An 18,018-nucleotide genomic window follows, 5' to 3' on the forward strand; every position below is an offset into this window, starting at 1 on the left:
CTATATTTGTTACATTCTATGTTATGATATTTATATAGCCCTTGTTGATTGTCAACTTCATCATAAATCCGTAATAACTTTTTACAGGTATTGACTGACCTAAGTAAAGCTATACATAAAAAAAATAATAAAAGTGTAAAAATAAAAGTAAATTAGCTGTTTTCTAGTTAAAAATCCTTGTGATTAAACAGCAGCAGAAGCCAAGAAGCCAAATCTTTCCTTAACTTAAGAATATAGATTACATGTGTCATGTTGTGTTGTCTGAAACAGACATAATCTAATGAAAGAAAAAATCTAATTTAGTCTTCCCCCAAGTTCATGCACTGTAACAAAGTTTTCTTCAAAATAACTGCAATTTACAATCACATTATCCTCACAGTCATCATCCCAAATTGCTTCGAAATCAACTACAAGTTAATAATTCTGGATTGAGAACTCGGAACAAAAGGCGCATGAACTTTATTAGAAACAAATTAAATGGAATTACTATTCTCAGTGCATTTGTAAAGAAAGCGCTATCAAAGGGGCTTGTAATTAGAACGTCTGTCCCACATATGCTGTAATCAGAAAATGTCTCACATTAAATTACAAGTTTGCTGGCTTTTTAACATCTGTTGGATGAGATTGCAGCACTGTGCACATGAATTAATTAAAAGTGCTTGAACACAATGACAAGTGATGGGAGGTAAAGGGAAGGAGGCGCACTGAAATGTAGCCAGCTGTGCAGCTTCAGATCAAACCATGCACACACAGCACACCGTTCACCTCAGGGAGAGGCTGCTGCTGTGGGTAGAGGCACGAATCCAAAGACTCAATTAAAAATTTGTTTCAAATGTTGTTGGGTAAATACAGCACATGTCAACAAGGATGCAGATTATGGACAAACAGGTTTCTGTTTYCACTGGAAGAGCCCCAGTGATCGTAATCATTCAGCACTCGAGGCAGATGAAGAAAGCGGTGGTTGCCGAGTAGGATTTGTATGGAAGCAGCTCCAAATGCTACATTTTTCAATTTTCTCATAGTTTGCCCACTTTGCTGAGCTGAAATGGATGGAAATATTTTGACAGCAGACTGGCTCACATATGAATTATGGAACAGGAACAAGAGCAAAGATTTCACAAATACTGTGAAAGGAATTTTTAAAAAATACTCCATAAGCTGAATAAACTTGTTACACAATTTGAGGAGTTGCTATACAAAGTTAAATTAATACTCAAATGAATGAACATATAGCTAATTCTACTACTGCTCTTCTAAAAGCACTGCATGCTATTTAGGGGTATGGATGACAGGAGCACTTTAAAAAAATATGCAAAATATAGATTCTTATTATGTGTAAAACGTAATAAGAAGTGATTTCTTTCTTTTTACTTATAAGCTTTTGTTTATTCAAAATAAACACCATTTATCTATTTTATGCATTTAATTTGTGTTCTCTTTAATTAATTAATAGTTCAATATAGAAATCTTATAACTATTTTCTGTAATTATGGAGTTCCACATCTATTATTAAAGTTTTGAATTGAAAATTAAATAAATCCCATGAAATTTAATTCTCATTGTTATTTTCTGACAAAGTCATAAAGTGTTCAAGCGAAATGAATACTTTAGCAGGGTACTGCTTTTAATAACTCATAAYATAGTTTTAAATTCCTGAATGTAACCAAACTGAGAGTGAAAACAAATGCTGTATTTAAAAGTATTATGCTAGTGTAACAGGTTAATTATATTACTTTAAGTTAAGCTTTGAATTCCACGAAATCAGTCATTATTTGTTATGTAAAAWTTTTTTTTTATTAGTACTACGTATTTGACGTGAGCAGTGAGTATTTCCTATTGCACTTGAACGCACCTCAGGCAGCATAGTTAGTCATGTAGCATGATGATGGTAAGACGTGCAACACTTTCTGTAAAGCTATAAAACATTTTTCTTGGTTAACTCACCTTTCATAAGTTTTACATTTATACCTGCGTTTGAAGGAAAATGTCTTTTCTTTGACAGTGRAATGTCATGACAAACATGAGTATAACTTTGTCCGATTTTCTTTTTGCCTGTAAAATCTGACAAATTTTGGTATTGTAAAACAACTCCTGACGAATAATTCACTTTTGATGAAAACATATTAATCATTGTTCTTACTGTGTGTGTGAACAACTTTGWGCAAGTAGTGATGTCTTTRTACCCACATCCGCCAAATCTGAATGACATGTTTTCTTTTCAATCCCATTTTGAAAAGTGACAWCTTTACAAGTATTGAGGCTACAGTGAATATTTTGAAAAAMTAGAAACTTGTGTCCAAGATGCCAAATAACAAATTGCATATTTTTATATCACAAAAATCYCCAAACTGTTGACGACTGACACCTTACCTTCRTACAGCCAGTCAGTCAGACCATTAAAGACGACCCCGTCTTTACCGGTTGAAACCAGACGGATTGATCGGGTATCCAATGTTGCCCTGTAGTAGATGTTGCTTTCAAAAATGAAGATCTGGAAAAAAAATAGTTTCTATGTCAAGTAAACTGTCTTAGAGTACAGTGATTATTAAAGATGGTCGTGTGATTAATTTGCACAGAAAGTGTACATTTTGTGGGAAGCTGCTAATACATTAGCAGTGACATGACAACAAATTAAAACAAAACCAGCCTGGGTTAATATGGGATTGTAGCCTGAAGGGAAAAAGAAGACCAAATCTTAGAAAATTAGAGGAATATAGAGAAGTTGAGTGTTGACCAGAATCAGCTAATTTTCACTGTTGAATGTGCGTGACACTTTGGAGGAAAGAACACCAAACCTTACTTTTGAATTTGAAGTCAGAGGAAGCACAGAGATGTAGGAAGCTATTAAACAGGAAACTGCATTTTCTACGACACATGAAGTTCATTAATACTGTCAGAGACAGCTTGGGAGAGCAAAACTATCCGTTGATAACAGGAAGGCTAACCGGTGTACAGCAGAGTTTCTGTGTTTAACATATTTGAGCACTCATGTTATCTTTTGGAAATCTGAGTTAAACATCATGAACACGCACACAGATGCTGCTGTTTTTTCATGTTAACCATGCTAAATGTTAACAAGATGTTTAATATGTCAAYTCTAGCAAAAGCTTGTTTCACAATGTTTGCACTACCGCATATGATGTTGCTTCTCCTGGTTGAAGCAGGAAGGCTTTTACATTGTGGCTCTAACAGAGAAGCTGTGATAGGCCGAAATCTAGGTCGAAGCTATGAAAAAAAATCTGAGTTGGAAGTCATCAACATTCTCATCAGTGCTTCTCTAATCAATACAGAACCTCGTAAAAAAGAGAAAAGCTGCTGGGTTGCTTGTGCTGCAAAACAGCTCCAGGTCAAGATTCATGATCTAAAGCCGTCTCAAAGCTCAAAATATCAACTTACATTCGATGAACTAAAACCAAATGACTGAACGAGAACAAGAAGCTCTCAGCGGTTAAGAAGCTACCAAAATCTGAAGTTTCACTAATTTGGAAAAAAAGGTGTTATTCCCTTAGTCTGCATTCACCTTTAGGTTTTATAAGAACAAGAGAGAACTAAAGATGAATTAAAGATTTGAAAAGACTCAATTCTTGAAGGCACAGAGATTAAAGCAGCAACAGATCAGAGATAGCCGTGGAGCTCACATTTACGACTCATGTTTATGTACCTGAAATTCAGGTGTGAGATGCTCAATTCTCACAAAACTCCTTTCRATTTTATTCAGTAAAATCCAGGCTGCTGTGTCAGGATGACCTCTTTTTTTAGGTGTGTGTTGACCTAGCTTGGCTGATTGGAGTGTCATGGTAGAGTAAAAGCTAGACGTTTAATGAGGAGAACACTGCAGGATCCATCTCCCTGTACATTTGATGCTTCACAGCGCACCGCCGCACACAAACACGCACCTCGCTTTTATACACTGATGTAACACTTGATGATGAATTGCTCCAGTTCTGATAAACTTAATGGGAAATCATTACATTCACAAACTGTGGATGGGAGRGAAAAAAGCAAACATGTCTGACATCTCYGGGTCAGATGGAGACAAAAAAAGAGCTCATCTCTGTTTTCCTGCACAGCCTCAGAGGCTCATTAAATCAAGAGCAGAGCTGCAGCTACAGCTCTCTGAAAGAAACAATCAGGTGTACCATTACCGTATGTAAATGAATCTACTGTCTTTCCCAGCAGACAGAGTCTCATCACACGCTCAAAATGTTAATGTTTTCTCAGAGAAATGCATCTGTAATCTCAGCCGTTATCCAATAAGAGCAATTATGATAGAAGAGAATGCTTTAAAGTGGAGCTGAGGAAACACGGGAGTGTGATAAAGAAATGCATAAAAAAAAACAAATTTAAAGACAGCAAAAAAATGAATACAGAAGTTAAGAATAATAAAAAAGATTGTATATGCTTGAATTTATTGCTATTTTTGAATCTTATTAAAAGGGAAAGAATTTCTTTTTACWGAAACGACAACATGGTCTAAATGCATCTGAAGTAAGATAAAATAGCAAGTCTTTTTCCAACTGCACAGTATTACCACACCAATGTAGAGCTGAACACAATGTACTGAATGTAGGAATAGATGCAAAGTGGACCGCAGAGGCCTTGTTATAAATAACAAAAGATAATCTGAGTTTATCTTGTGGCTTGTTTTTTGCAAATATATTCTCAAATGGGCTATGTAAAGCTTTAAAACGGCACAGAGACACAAAACACAGATAAAAGATTTGTCTCCGGGGAGGCAGTTTGTGGCCTAAAAGGATTAGACAATTTCCTGACAATAGCAAAGTAAAAAAATAATAAACTATACTAAATATGCAGATAAGTAATCCACAGGATTAAGTCGAAGAAATACTCAAAATACAACATAAATGTTTAAGTGTATTATATAAAAAAATATATTTTGCGTTAAATATTTTGCTCATTCTCAGTAGATAAAACTATAAAATGCAAAGCCAGTGATCTGGTCTGCATTTAGTTAGACAAAATTAAAGACATAAATGTGTTTTGGTCTTCATAACAGCAGAGTATTTACTGCGTTCATTTGATAGAACATGAAAGGGCCACAAGCTGGTACATTTGTAGCACTGTTGCCCAAGATTAACGGGGTTTGAATTGTCGGGGACCTTTCTGCATGAAGTTTACATGTTCTCCGTGTCCATACATGAGTTCTCTCTGGGTACTCTTTTAATTAAAGCTCAAGTGTCTGAAACATATATTCCACTCTGTCATTAAAACTACATTAATGCAAAACAAAAAAAGCTGTCTGTCAAAAACTAAAAGATGATTCATTAGCTTGGAACATTAAGACTAGCTGTTTCAATAGGCCTTCTCATATTGTTGCTTATGAATCTTAAACCATTTCATCACTACATAGCTTTGGCTCATTAATATTTACAGGCATATGTTCTATCTGATGAGAAATTGATGCTTGCTGCAAGAATGGCTTCACAATGCCAAAACTGATGGTGCTGCTGTGTTGGTTGGGATGTTYTGCTCGTTTGGGCTCTACTGCACTTCCCTGTCTTTGTGAGATTAAAGGTTTAAAATGAGAATTGCTGTAATTGATGTGCTTCTGAAGTGGCAGTAGGATGATGCTACAGTATGACCTCAACTTGTCTGGTCCATTGTTACAAAGAGTTTCTTTATTTCAGCTGGTGTGTTGTAAAAGATTAGTTGTGGTGTTGGGATATTATCCTGTTGCATGACCAAGTTCTTCAGCTTTAAATTTGACTCAAGAATATTTTAAATTGTTGAATCTAAGTTTGCCAGATAAGACTATGGCTGCATAACAAATATTAAGCATTTGTGCAGATTCACTTTTTTGTTTTTTCCATACATGTGCATTATGGCAAAGTATCTCTTTGGCTCCAACTGGTCAAAGTGACACAATCTAGTGATGCATTTGGATTCAGTTCTGCAAACCTAAACTCTGCTGTAGAGAGGAGTCTTTCTCCTGGCAATCCTTCCAAACACCCACATTATGGGTAATCTTATGTCCCAGCTAAAACCCTAAAATTCRAACAGGGCGACTGTTTTTACAAGCATAAACAGTTTGAACCGATAGTTGTTTTMATTTTCATAAGCGAAGGAATGTCAGATTTGGCCAATAATATGTAGCTGACCATTAAAGACCCTCAAAGCTCGTTTCATTCATTCAGTGTTTGAATGTTTTTAGAACCACTTGTTTTCTGCTGTTGAATTTACAATAATTTAATTTTATATTTAAAAATGTGTTGTATTTTTTTCTTCACCGAATTAATGCAGTTAAGGGCAATTCACAATGACATCTTTTCCCATCTAATGCAAATATGTATATAYATTTTTAAATCAGGAACCACACCGCCCACTAATAAGAAGCTTCAGTTCAGCTTCCTACTGTACCAACACTAAATCCAAAGCTGCTCTAAATGGCAGGCAAGCATTTTATATTAGAGCCCCTCAGCTACAATTTAGTGTGTAATTTATTTGTGGTACATAGCCAAGAGCAGGCAATTTACCATTTCTATGGCTCCACGTTTTGGTTGTACAACATTTTCAAAGCGTTTTTCAAATGTTAATTTAAAAGGAGTTTGCTGCTAAGGGTTCATTCGTGGTTTAGGTCCCTTAGACTATATTAGAGTTATATATAGGGTTATAGAGTAAATTATTCAGAAACATGGAAATCACGTAGATAAACATAGTTCCACCCCCCCACCCCCTAACTCATGTAATGTTGATGTTTTAGAATATGTTGCAATATTGGACATTAACTAGAAAACCAAAGAAACCTCAAATCAAAACTGYACCAAAGGGCAACAAATGACTGTGGCCACCATATGTGCAACAAAAACAAAATATCTGTATAATAATGAACCCTGGGAGTAAATATTCACATTTTTTAAATATGTGACACATAAAGCAGATTCTGCTGAAAATAACAACTATCCACCATAGTGACAGTGCAAAGCATAGCGGTGGAAACATCATTCAGTGGGAGTACTTTCCTTCAGCAGGAACAATGAGATTATAAAAGAATAGATGGAGCCAAGAATGGGACAATCCTGTGAGAAACCCGCTAGAGGCAGCAAAAGACTTATACTGCAGTATATCAACTTTAAATATACAACCAGAGCTTCAGTGGARTGGTCTGGGTATCGACTTAGAGCTGAAAGATGATTCTAAATCTTATAAAAAAATGTTTTGGTACTAAAAAAAAACAAACTTTATTGCTTCTTCTCTTCACAATCATGCACACTTTATGTTGATTCATCACATACAACCTTTTAAAAACACATTGCAGTTTGTGGTTGAAAAGTGAAATGTGAATACCTAAGCAGTACTCTGCATAAGGTTGTACTGCTAACTAACATTTGGCAGTTCAACCAAAAAGTCCCGTGCCCTCCGTTTGAGTCAGCCACTGGTTGAGCCACAGAGATGCCATCTGCCTCTGTGGCTCCGACCAGCTCAGGAGTGGTGTAAAAATAAAACTGCCTGACATTGATGGAGGTCACAGCAGACAGAGTTTCAACTTTTATCGCTCATAATATTTTCGCTGTACAACACAAAGTGTTRATTATCRCCACAGCATTTTTCAATTCAACTGAGACGCATCACAAATATCTACCGTTTCATATTCTGACTCTGCGTCTCTGTCTCTGWGCCACCAATCAGCAGGTTTGGGTGCTTACCAGCTGCTGGCCTTGGGGTCCCCATCCAGCATACTGCAGGACAGCTTCATTCACCTCGGGGGGATTTAAAGGCCAAGACTCCCTGTGAAGAGAACAGTTTATAGAACCTGCACTTACATATACACTTAAGCACATCAACAATGCACTTCAATTGTCTTTGTTCCCTTCCTCTGGCCAATCCATCCACAACATTGTTTCTAAAGACAAGCACTGCTTGGTCAGACACAGATGGGTAYAGGGTTAAGAACAGGCAATAAACAATGCAGTTCAGCAAACTGAACTAAACTGAAAGCAGGTCCCTTAACGTAGCAATGGGAGCAGGTAAATGTGGCTGACGTCAGTGAACTGAAGGTCAGATTAAGGGCAGAGATGTGTGAGTGGAAGGAGGAAGGAGAGAAAGCACGAGGGAGGAGACTCTTACTGTGTCACGAGGCTGTAAATRATGTACTTGGCCAAATACGAGTATTGGTAGATCTGTTGAAACAAACCGAATCGGTTAGACAGGCAAAACCTCACAATCCGAACACCATAGGATGCATCARTAATATTTATTATCGTGGATGTTTATTTACCGGTTTTATATCAAAGGCAAACAGCACATGCTTCATGTCTGGAGACAACTGATATCTGGCAGCTTTTGACCTCTCCTGAAAAAGGTTTTAAAAAATGAAACATTAGTAATACAGTGAGGCTTGGTTAATCTTACTTTCAGAACTGTTGTCATAATAAAACTTTCTTGTGTGTACTGATTTGAAGAACTTTGTTGATGTATGTGATTTATTACAAATTTCAGAAAACAGATTATCCTTTTTTTATTATCCAGAACTGTCAGAGCCGACTTGTCTGCATGAGTGCACTTCATAGATCTCACAGACAGTGTTTGAACTGAGGCTGGCTGACTGTGGAGCTCATTTAAAACATGAGGATTACGTGCCCAGATATTTGATGGCCGAACTTCGATAAATTGAATATCTGGGACAGGAAGGGAAACCTGAATGTTGAGGGAATATAAACTGCAAAACTATCCCTACCCCTGAAATATTTCAGCCTTTGTCCCATTACAGCCACACAAACTTTAATGTATTCTATTGAGATTTTATGATACAGACCTATCCAGAAAAGTGAAGCAAATGTGTGAGTTGCATGTGAGCATCTACTTTATGCAGACTCTATATTCTGCAATCATAGCAACAAGTCTTTCAGGTCATACCTCTACCAGCTCTGAACATCTGCTGGCTGACTGAAAGTCTTATCCAAAATAACTCAAACTCAGTCATAACGGATTGATACAAAGTATTCAATTTAAGCTCTGATTGTGTATTTTGGGTTGTTGTGAACTTCCACCATAGTCTTATGCCCTTTCCAGCCTGGAGCAATTTTTCTTTTAGCTTCATTTTTTGTTTTTTCATCCTTCGCCAGCTTCCTTGTCCATGCTGGAGGAAAATGTGGTGCTGTCACCATAATTTTGTCTAAATGGCGAATATAATGCTACATATAGCACTTTTCAGTGTGGGGACAAAGTTGAGTTCATGTCTTATTTGCCCAGCGCCCCTTCTTCCAAATGTTTAAATGTACTTAAAGCTAAAATAAACCAAACTGAATTTTTTGGCTTTCTTTCAACATTAGATTTCTTCTCTAAACTCTAATATAAATTAGTACAATGCACACRATCCTCTTCCTAATCTGTGAACCTATCCACCGACTCCACAGCAACCATGGGCCATAATGCTTTCCTGCTCATGCTGTGGACATAAGTTTAGATGGACAAACTTGTATTGGTAGGTTTGAAGTTAGGTCATGCTTTTTATTTTCCCATGATGGGTTGAACAGTATTTGTTGAGATGTTCAGCAGGGGCTTTATAACCTAACTCTGCTTTAAACTTTTCCACAACTTCCTGTCTGCTCTGTCTCTCAKTCTTCATGATGCTGTTTGGTCACTAATGTTCTTAGAAAAACTTGGGCATTCACAGGATAGCTGGAGTTTTACTGAAATTAAATTAATGACAGGCGGTCTCTGTAAAACCTTCCAGATCCTATTGATAAAAATGTTGAAAACCATGGAAAATCACTTTCCTTTTAAAATCACACTTGTCCGCTACATTTTATTGATCTATTACAAAAAGTCCGTAATGAAATGCATTCAACTTTGTGGTTGTAGTAAGAAAAAAAACAAGTCAAAAGGTGCACTTTTTCAGAGTGGAGTAGTATGAGCTCAAGGAGGAATCAGCGCTAAGATGTAACTTGACAGAGATGAAGAATATGCACTCCTGTCTTCTTGTGTAATTTAGCACTTAATGCTTCATCTCTCTCTCTCTCTCTCTCTCTCTCTATATATATATATCTATCTTTCCTCTCAAGTTCTGATAGCTCGCTCATTATAAAACATCAAGTGCTGTTTTCAGTGTGTCGTATGACTGATGTCGTACAAACTGACCCGTTTACATTTGTTTTTATTTAACCCCTCAGAGTTGGAAACATAATTTCTGCTCTTGTCACGAACTGATATGTGGCGACATTTCTTTTTTTTATCATGTGAATGCCATGTTAACAATTTGAAGCCTTGGTAAAAACAGCCTCTGTCAATATCTAGTTTTGTAAATGGTCTAACTTCAAGTTCACAAAAGCTATACTTCAGCTATGCCTTAACTTACACCTAAAAACCCTGGACTTTCTTTCTTTGTTTCTTTTTCACACTTTTGTTTTNTTTTTTTTTTAAGAAGACAAGTTCTTGCAACATATTCTACCAGTTATACTCACAAATAGTTGACTTGGCACAATAGTATCCTCTTTTTGCGTCTCAACATTAAGCCGGAGAACGTTCCCATTCCTCGATCGGTACAGCAGGTCTTTGTCTGTCAATTCAGAAATCAGACATTACAGTTTGAGACTTACATCTCATGACTCCACTAGTCATTTCTACAGCATTTTCTTTCACTTTGTTTGGTCCAGATTCGGAACAAAGTTGTGAATGAACCAGCAAAAACTATGGTAAACAAGCCTTTGTTGTTCATTAAGATTAAAGGTTAAAAGCAATCCTTTATTTCCAAACGTTGTTGGGTTACATAGATAGTCACAGTATTTTATTTTATTAATTCTTTATCATCACAAGGACACACTGAACTCATTTGTGATTTAATTGTCTCTTTATCGATAGTATAAATCCTTTTGATTGCTGAATAATAAACAAACATAATTACAGTAATAAAAATCCAGTAAATATGACCAGAGAGAGAGAATACATGGCTCAGTCAACAGAGTAAAGCAGAGGTGAAGTGACACTTTTCAGTCCCATTACCAATGGCTCCCAAACTATATAGAAATGAACAGAACATTTAGAAATGCAGACATGGTTCAACATGAGCCTTAATTATGTCCAATAACTTTTGGGTGAAGCGTTGAACTCAGTCAGAAAACGGCTTTTAACAAGTTTTCATGAAGCTTGGTGTAATTTTGCTCCCTTCTCTTTAATTCAAGTTTCATCTAAAAACTGCTACGGTTCACATTGTTAGTTATGTACTCTGTAATAGGGTAGAAGTCTTTTATTTTTTTCATTGATGAATGCTCAAATCACTGACATCCCCAATCAGTGTCTTATTAAGATAACTTTGGGTCAGTAACTATGTTGGCTCACTTTATTGGGTCCATCACTATGGCCACTGATGCTGGACACCTAACATGCTCTGGAGCTAGTTAGGTTTTTTGATTAATTACTGCCTCTCAGCCATCCGGTGGTGCAGTTAAAACACGCTGTTTACACTCCTTTTTTTTYCTCCCACATCTTAATTTCACTGGGAATCTCTGGGATATGTCTCAGCAGAGTTGATCCTTTTATACCTAAAACAGAGACTCATTACTCTGAAGTGTGTTCCTGTTAGACATTAAAGATTACAAACTAGCATTAATTGCGTCTCTTAATTAAAATGCCTGCCTGTGAAAAGATATCCTCATTATTTATCAAGTGTGTGTGCGTGTGTGTGTGTGAGTGGTTCATACTCTACAAACTGTGTTCATGCTCAAATGAGTGGTAGCTTATATATTTTTTATTTAAAGGCTTTAAAACTAAACCAGCTAGAGCATGCTCTATGTAATATTCTATGCAATGTTCTGTATAATAGATGACAGAAAATGAAGGTGGATATTTACGATATCTAAGCATGCTTGACTGAAAAGCTTTTATTTTTGTAAATAAACCACAGATAGGACAGTATTTCAAGCACTTGGATTGTAGCAGAAATTAAAACTGAAACAAAATATTAGTTTTATTTATGTCTTAATAATTTGGCTGTGAAATTGATGAGCATTGATGAGCACAGCTGCCACTTTTTTTTTCTGTGGCCAGCTTTCTTTGTGCAGAAAGAAAACAGAGCAGTGGGATCTTAACATTGAATCATGACCCACACATTGAATGATAATGTAGAGTATGAAGTGTGCTGGGTTAGGCATTAATTTTAAAACACAAATTCTGCGGAAAAAAAAAGAAGTCAGAGAAAACCATGCTCCAAATCTCTAATGCCTTTGATGTTTTTAAAACAGCAACCACAAAGCTACTTCTGCAGGAATCCTGTTTCTTGAATTATTCCAACAAGCTATATTACCTTGCACAAAAGGCAAAAACAAATACTAATTAGCAGTGAAATGTTTGCAGTTTCCATATCTTTTGTACTATATCTGGAAGAAGTTTTTTGGTTTTTTTTTTTTTAAACCATATTTTAATAAAATAGATGGGACTTGAAACCACTGCGGGCCCACCGTTCTTTTTTTATATATTCCGTCATATCTCAAAAACAAGAACGCCAGTGAGATAGACGGCAGCGCCTCTTTGTTTTAGAGATCAATGTGAAGGTTGAATCATTGTGTTTGGAGCCAGGAGTGAGTGAGAAACTCTGAGGTGAGCAAGAGACTTCAGAGGCGGAAAGTGATCAAAGAGCAACAGGGATCAATTACACACCTCTGTGAATGAAGTCTACAAAATATTGATGAGAGCCGCCCGAGTGAGAGGCTGTCCCGTCGGATTTCTTATCAGAAGGTCATTAGCAACAAATGAATGCTGATTGCATTAACTTAAATGACAAGTGCAATGTCACACAATTGATTGCGGGAGTTTCGTCAGGTGCTGAAGGCGCTTTCATCACAGTTGCAAATGAAGGGCGCAGACACGTGAGAATGTAAGTAATTATATGTTAATAAGGAGGTAATGTAAGTAATCACAGGATAATCTGCTCGGCAGAAAACGGGGACAGATGGTTCTGTTCATTACATGCCATCTCTCAATCAGACGTACACATGCAAGTTGATTTTAAGCAGAAGGTATTAGAAGTTAAGCTAAGCTAAGGGCTTCAACAAAGTCAAGGCAACAAATAACATATTTGAAATGTTTGCAGTTAGTTTATGAAAATACAGCAAAAATAAACATTAAATTCAGCCCACGACCCAAAAGTAGTAAATGGGATTCAGTTTTTTTCATGCACTCTAAAGACTTTCTGCCACTTTTCCACCGCAGCCAATTCTCTAAAGACAATAGACTGCAAGCATCTTCAAACACACTGGAAAAAAAAAGTGAGTTTTTGTTGCTTGTAAAGAATAGCAGTTAATTTTTAAGATGGCGAAACAACTGACTGGGTTTTCTTCTATGATTTCTATTACATTTTGATATTTTGGTCCTTCCTCATTGGATGGAGGACGCAGAAGAAATGGATTGCAGTCAAATAAGGAAAAGAAAATATTTATGCTCTCTCTAAAGRAACGCCTGAAGATTCACAAAGTAAAAGGCTAATCTTTATTGAGCCCTGGATCTGTCTTTATTTGACAGCACAAACTTCTTTGTCTTTTTATTTGAACACCTCTAAACACAATAAGACCCCTTAACATTTCTCCAATTTAAATAAATGTCACATAAACAACTCTAATCCTCTCCTAGTGTAGAGCAGACAAAGCCAAGACTAATTGTAGAGTCAACACACACACAGCAGACTGAAAACAAGCCTAGAGCAGCAAGTGTGTTTGTGGACGGGAGAAGTGTGGGAGCAACAGCATTTAATGAGACAAGCTATAGCATTGTGGTTAAAACCACTGCAGTAAGTCAAACCACAAATTAGATTCACTAAACAATGGTATTTGCTTACAAGTCGAGTTAATTTATCTGTATGTTCGGATGAATTGGTTTGTAATCTGGCACTGTCTTTTTTTTCCTGGTGATCGTTTCCTTCTTTGTTTTATTCTTATTGGAYGGTTCAGTTTGACAGCTAAAATTCTCCAAGCTTCTCCAAACTTTTGCAGCAGTTTTTAGTCCAGACTGCATCCGTTTTACCAGTCCAACCTCTGAAACTGATCAAAGCTGAGTGTAATGTTTCCAGCTGCTAACTAGATGTTTGAACTTAAAAACATATATATTTTTTAATCAAACYTTTGAAAGGGCACAATGATAATTTAGCAAAGCTTTTATTGGTGAATAGCTTTCCTATGTCACCAGGTCAAGTTCCTGTGGAGTTGTTAGCAAGTCCAAAGGAAACGGCTTTAACTCATTTGTGATTAGTTTATTCTTTCTATTTAACACTGAGTTCTGTTCAAGTTTGAGGATTATAACAAGTAAAGATGATAACCTAAACAGAATACATGTTTACTTTAGTTAGTGCAGCAAGGCACAGCTGACTTCATTTGTTTTCTGACAGAAAACAAATGTTATATTTGTTASATTTTGCTTTTGTTTTGTTTCTTAGATTTCTTATTTGTTTTGCTCATGCCATGAAAACTAAGGCAAATAGTGTATTTGGTCTGGTTGCCTCGACACTGTGTATGTTTGGCGGGGAATGTTGCACCTGCTGCACATTTGCATTTATTGAATTAAGGGCACATCAGACATATGTTGACAAATGTTGTATATTAAGACATTTTTTTTTACTTTCTGTAGCTGTGAAGAGGGAATGTTTGCACTTTAGGACAATTATGTAATTCTCAACATTTTCCATTGTTTCAAAAAGTATGTCCAGAACCTACTAGAGATGTAAATAAATGAAGTCGTTATAGAACATTTGAAAATTGCCATGTTGTTGTTGTCCAGGAATGCCTAAATAAGACTTTTAGATGACTTGTGACTAAAAAAAAAATCAAGTCACTTGAGTTTTGACATTTAAATGATTCAGTTTTGATCTGGTCCACCCTACTTTAATTTTAGCTGAATGAGAAACATAATTTTCCCAAATGGCAGACTTTAGTAATAGATTGAAATTTCTCACTCTCGTTTTGGTGTCACTTTCTAAAGTTCTGTGGTGTAGCATAGAATTGTGTACTTAAATTCTACAATTAAATTTTTTTTTATTATTATTATTTTTTTTACAAAATGTATATTTTAAATGTCTTCCTTGAGTGCAAAAGCAAAACCGAAGTCAAATTGCTTGTTTGTGTCCACATGCTTGGCAAATAAAGCTGATTTTGATTCTGATTGAAATGCCCTGTATGAGTTGAGGTTTAAAACAACACTATATCTGAAACACAGAGCGCTACACATCAATCAGGTTCTATAAGGATTCTTTGAAGAAACTGAGATGAGAGCTCTCATTTCCCTGTGAGATTAATTATTTTTTTAACTGAATTGAATTGAACTGACCCCCACATGGGGCCTTCTTTAAATATCTTGAATGCTCTGTTGAATTAGCACCAGCAGAAAAACACAAAAACAACAAGATACTTAACATGAGTATAAAGAATTACTTTATCTAATTGGTTTTTGAAAACAGACATTTTCTTTGCACTAGCAGTGTACAAAGCAATACCAAAACATCTAGTGGATAAAAAGCTATTGTCAAGGAGCAACTTACAAATTATTTAATTTATACAAATCTGTAATGCAAAAACAGAGGGAAAAAAATCAACACTTGTCGTGGTTTTGTACTGAAATAATCCTACTTTATTGTGCATTTCTAGCGTGCTTCTTTTATGCAAGTCTCATTAATGGAACTTAAACACAGATATAAGTTAACCAGAAACAATACCTGAAGGAGTATTTAATGCATTTTCTCGGTGTTTTATCTTGCTAAACTGAAATACGTTTGTGGTTTCTCAATGAAATTAAGCAAGTATAATCTCAATCTTTTTATTAAAACAACATTGTTTGTTGCTGTCTGCAGAAAATGTAAGAAAGAAGAAGYACCATGTTGTGGTTTAAAATAATGTGGAGCAATCTTCCTAGTGAACACCAGGGGACGCTAAATTTCCTGATCCAACATGGATGAGCTACATAGACAGTTTTGATCTCTGCTGTTACTTCAGAAAAACAACAAGAAACCTAAAGTGCTTAGCATCTTTTGCACGTTATGATGGCCTGTTTTTAATTCTTTAAACTTGCAGCTGAAATTAGTCTGCATTATGTCAGAATGTATTTGCTGTCTGAAAGCAAATAGTCACAGATATGYGACTAAGAAACAGTATTACCTACAGAGACAGACTAAATACTTAACTATGCTTGTTCTGGAATTAATGAGTCTGAAAACAAAGAAAGTTCAGTTTTTCATATTCACTCACAAAGCTAAACTATTGCAGCTTTTTAAATGAATTAGATCTCATCTGTGGTCTACATCCTATAGATACAATTTGGAAAAAAAAAAGATAATTGTATACACACTGTGCAAGGTTCACTTGCCTGAACTACTTTAAATTTATCTAGATGCAAATGAGTTTATCTGATTTTGATCTCTGCTTTGTAAATGATTAAAATAACCTGTTTGAGTTTTAAATTTGCGCTAATCTCACTACTCATGTGCTCTTATCAGTGCTGGTTATTCAGGAAGCTGCACCTCTGAAAAAAATGTGTCAGATTTTAATACCAATGGTACATTGTGAGTCGAAAAGGAAAATGTCAAACTGTCTGAGTGTGGGTTGTGTTTTGACAAAGAAGTCAGTTTTTAAATGTCAAAGCTGAACTGTAAACGCACCACTGAGCCATTCAGCATCCGGGTCATGGATTTGAAGGTCCACACCGAAGATGTCTTCGACTGTTACTTTCTTCTTATGAGCGAGGCTGTCATCTTCACCTGTCAAATGCATCAGAGTTAGATAAATAAGCATGGATATATTAAATGCTTTATAAACTCTTCTGTTGAGGAAATCAAATATACAGATTGGCTTAATTAAGACACATGACCATTGTTTTTTCTCTCTTTGTCCGTTRGTTTATCGCAGTAAAAACAACCAAGATTTTGGCTAGAATTTATAAAAGCTCCAGGGATTTTGAGGTCAACTTCTAAATGCTTTCCTTCAGCAATTTTCAAAGAAAAGAATGTAAGAAATCAAGCTGCTGTGAGATTTTYATCATTTTAGCATAATCTGCCATTTCGCAGACATCACAGTAGTTCTAACATCTGTTCCATGCCTTAAACTTAGAAAGTAAMGCAAAATGCAAAGAGAAAAAGAAATCTCTGGCGTTGTTCAATTGGTCTGTGAGTAGCATGCTGGGGTTTTTATCTAGCAGAAGGTTGGCAGMGCCTTGTTAACCCAAAGGTCAAAATGAGACGTGAAGCTGGCAGATGAACCGCGGTTTGAGCAAACGACGGGGGGAGCCAGGSCAGGAGAAAGRAAAAAAGGCCAATATGTGAAGTCTTTCAGAGTTTTCTGTTGCATCTGCGTTTAGAAACAACAGCTATCACAAAGACTGACAGCTTGGTATTATTTTGCAAATGGATAATTAAAATCTTTTGACAGGCCTCAAGTTGTTTGCGAGCAATAAATGTGTGAAGCCACGTCAAACACTGTAAAGTGTTTATCAGCATATAAGAAATCAGAGAAATTCTCTCCTCTTGCAAGCTGGGGTAGCATGAGAAGGCTGATTTGTAGAGGAAAATTGGATCTGACATCAGGCTGGAGCTGTTACTGCATTATCATCCCAATTAATACAGGCATAAATGGCATTGCACATTAAAAGACCTTTTATCCAGTGAAACGATGAGCCTGTCTCTGTGCATAAACCAGCACAGAATCACCATCCAAAGACATGGTGTTGTCTGTAATAACGCGCCCTGCTGGAARAGGGTCATCAAATTAAAATAGCTTGCCTGAGCTGCAGGAGCCTGCAGAACGCTGCTGCCGTGACAAATCATATGAGGTGAGTTTACAGGTTGCAGGGCTGAGTGTAAAGTCAGCCATGGGTGCARGAAAACGTGTGTATTCATGCTGCTGAACAGGTGTCTCATCTTGTCCCCATGGTTGCATGGCAATTATGAGTGTTTCACAAATTTAACAGATTTTCATTAATCTGGAGTAGCAAAACAGTCGACATGTATCAAAAAGATAAACGTCCCTTCCTTTTTAAAGTAAATGTTGTTGTTTTTTTAATATGACAATTCATTTTCTTATCACAGCTCCA

General features: G+C 36.3%; 1 protein-coding gene across 5 annotated transcripts in view; it reads right to left on the bottom strand.

Annotated features, from left to right (window-relative positions):
* The window catches only part of LOC103479583 (dipeptidyl aminopeptidase-like protein 6), a 96,908-nt gene that overhangs the window by 12,638 nt on the left and 66,252 nt on the right, over nt 1-18,018 (bottom strand). For all 5 annotated transcript variants that reach the window (XM_017310132.1, XM_008434097.2, XM_008434095.2 and 2 more), the window contains exons 3-8: nt 16,592-16,690; nt 10,422-10,516; nt 8,237-8,311; nt 8,086-8,138; nt 7,665-7,746; nt 2,371-2,491 (exon numbers count right to left, since the gene is read on the bottom strand). In XM_017310132.1, coding sequence (XP_017165621.1) covers nt 2,371-2,491; nt 7,665-7,746; nt 8,086-8,138; nt 8,237-8,311; nt 10,422-10,516; nt 16,592-16,690 — 525 coding nt within the window. The remainder of the gene's footprint in view (nt 1-2,370; nt 2,492-7,664; nt 7,747-8,085; nt 8,139-8,236; nt 8,312-10,421; nt 10,517-16,591; nt 16,691-18,018) is intronic.

This window comes from Poecilia reticulata, linkage group LG17 (assembly GCF_000633615.1).
Source record: "Poecilia reticulata strain Guanapo linkage group LG17, Guppy_female_1.0+MT, whole genome shotgun sequence".
Lineage (NCBI taxonomy): Eukaryota > Metazoa > Chordata > Actinopteri > Cyprinodontiformes > Poeciliidae > Poecilia > Poecilia reticulata.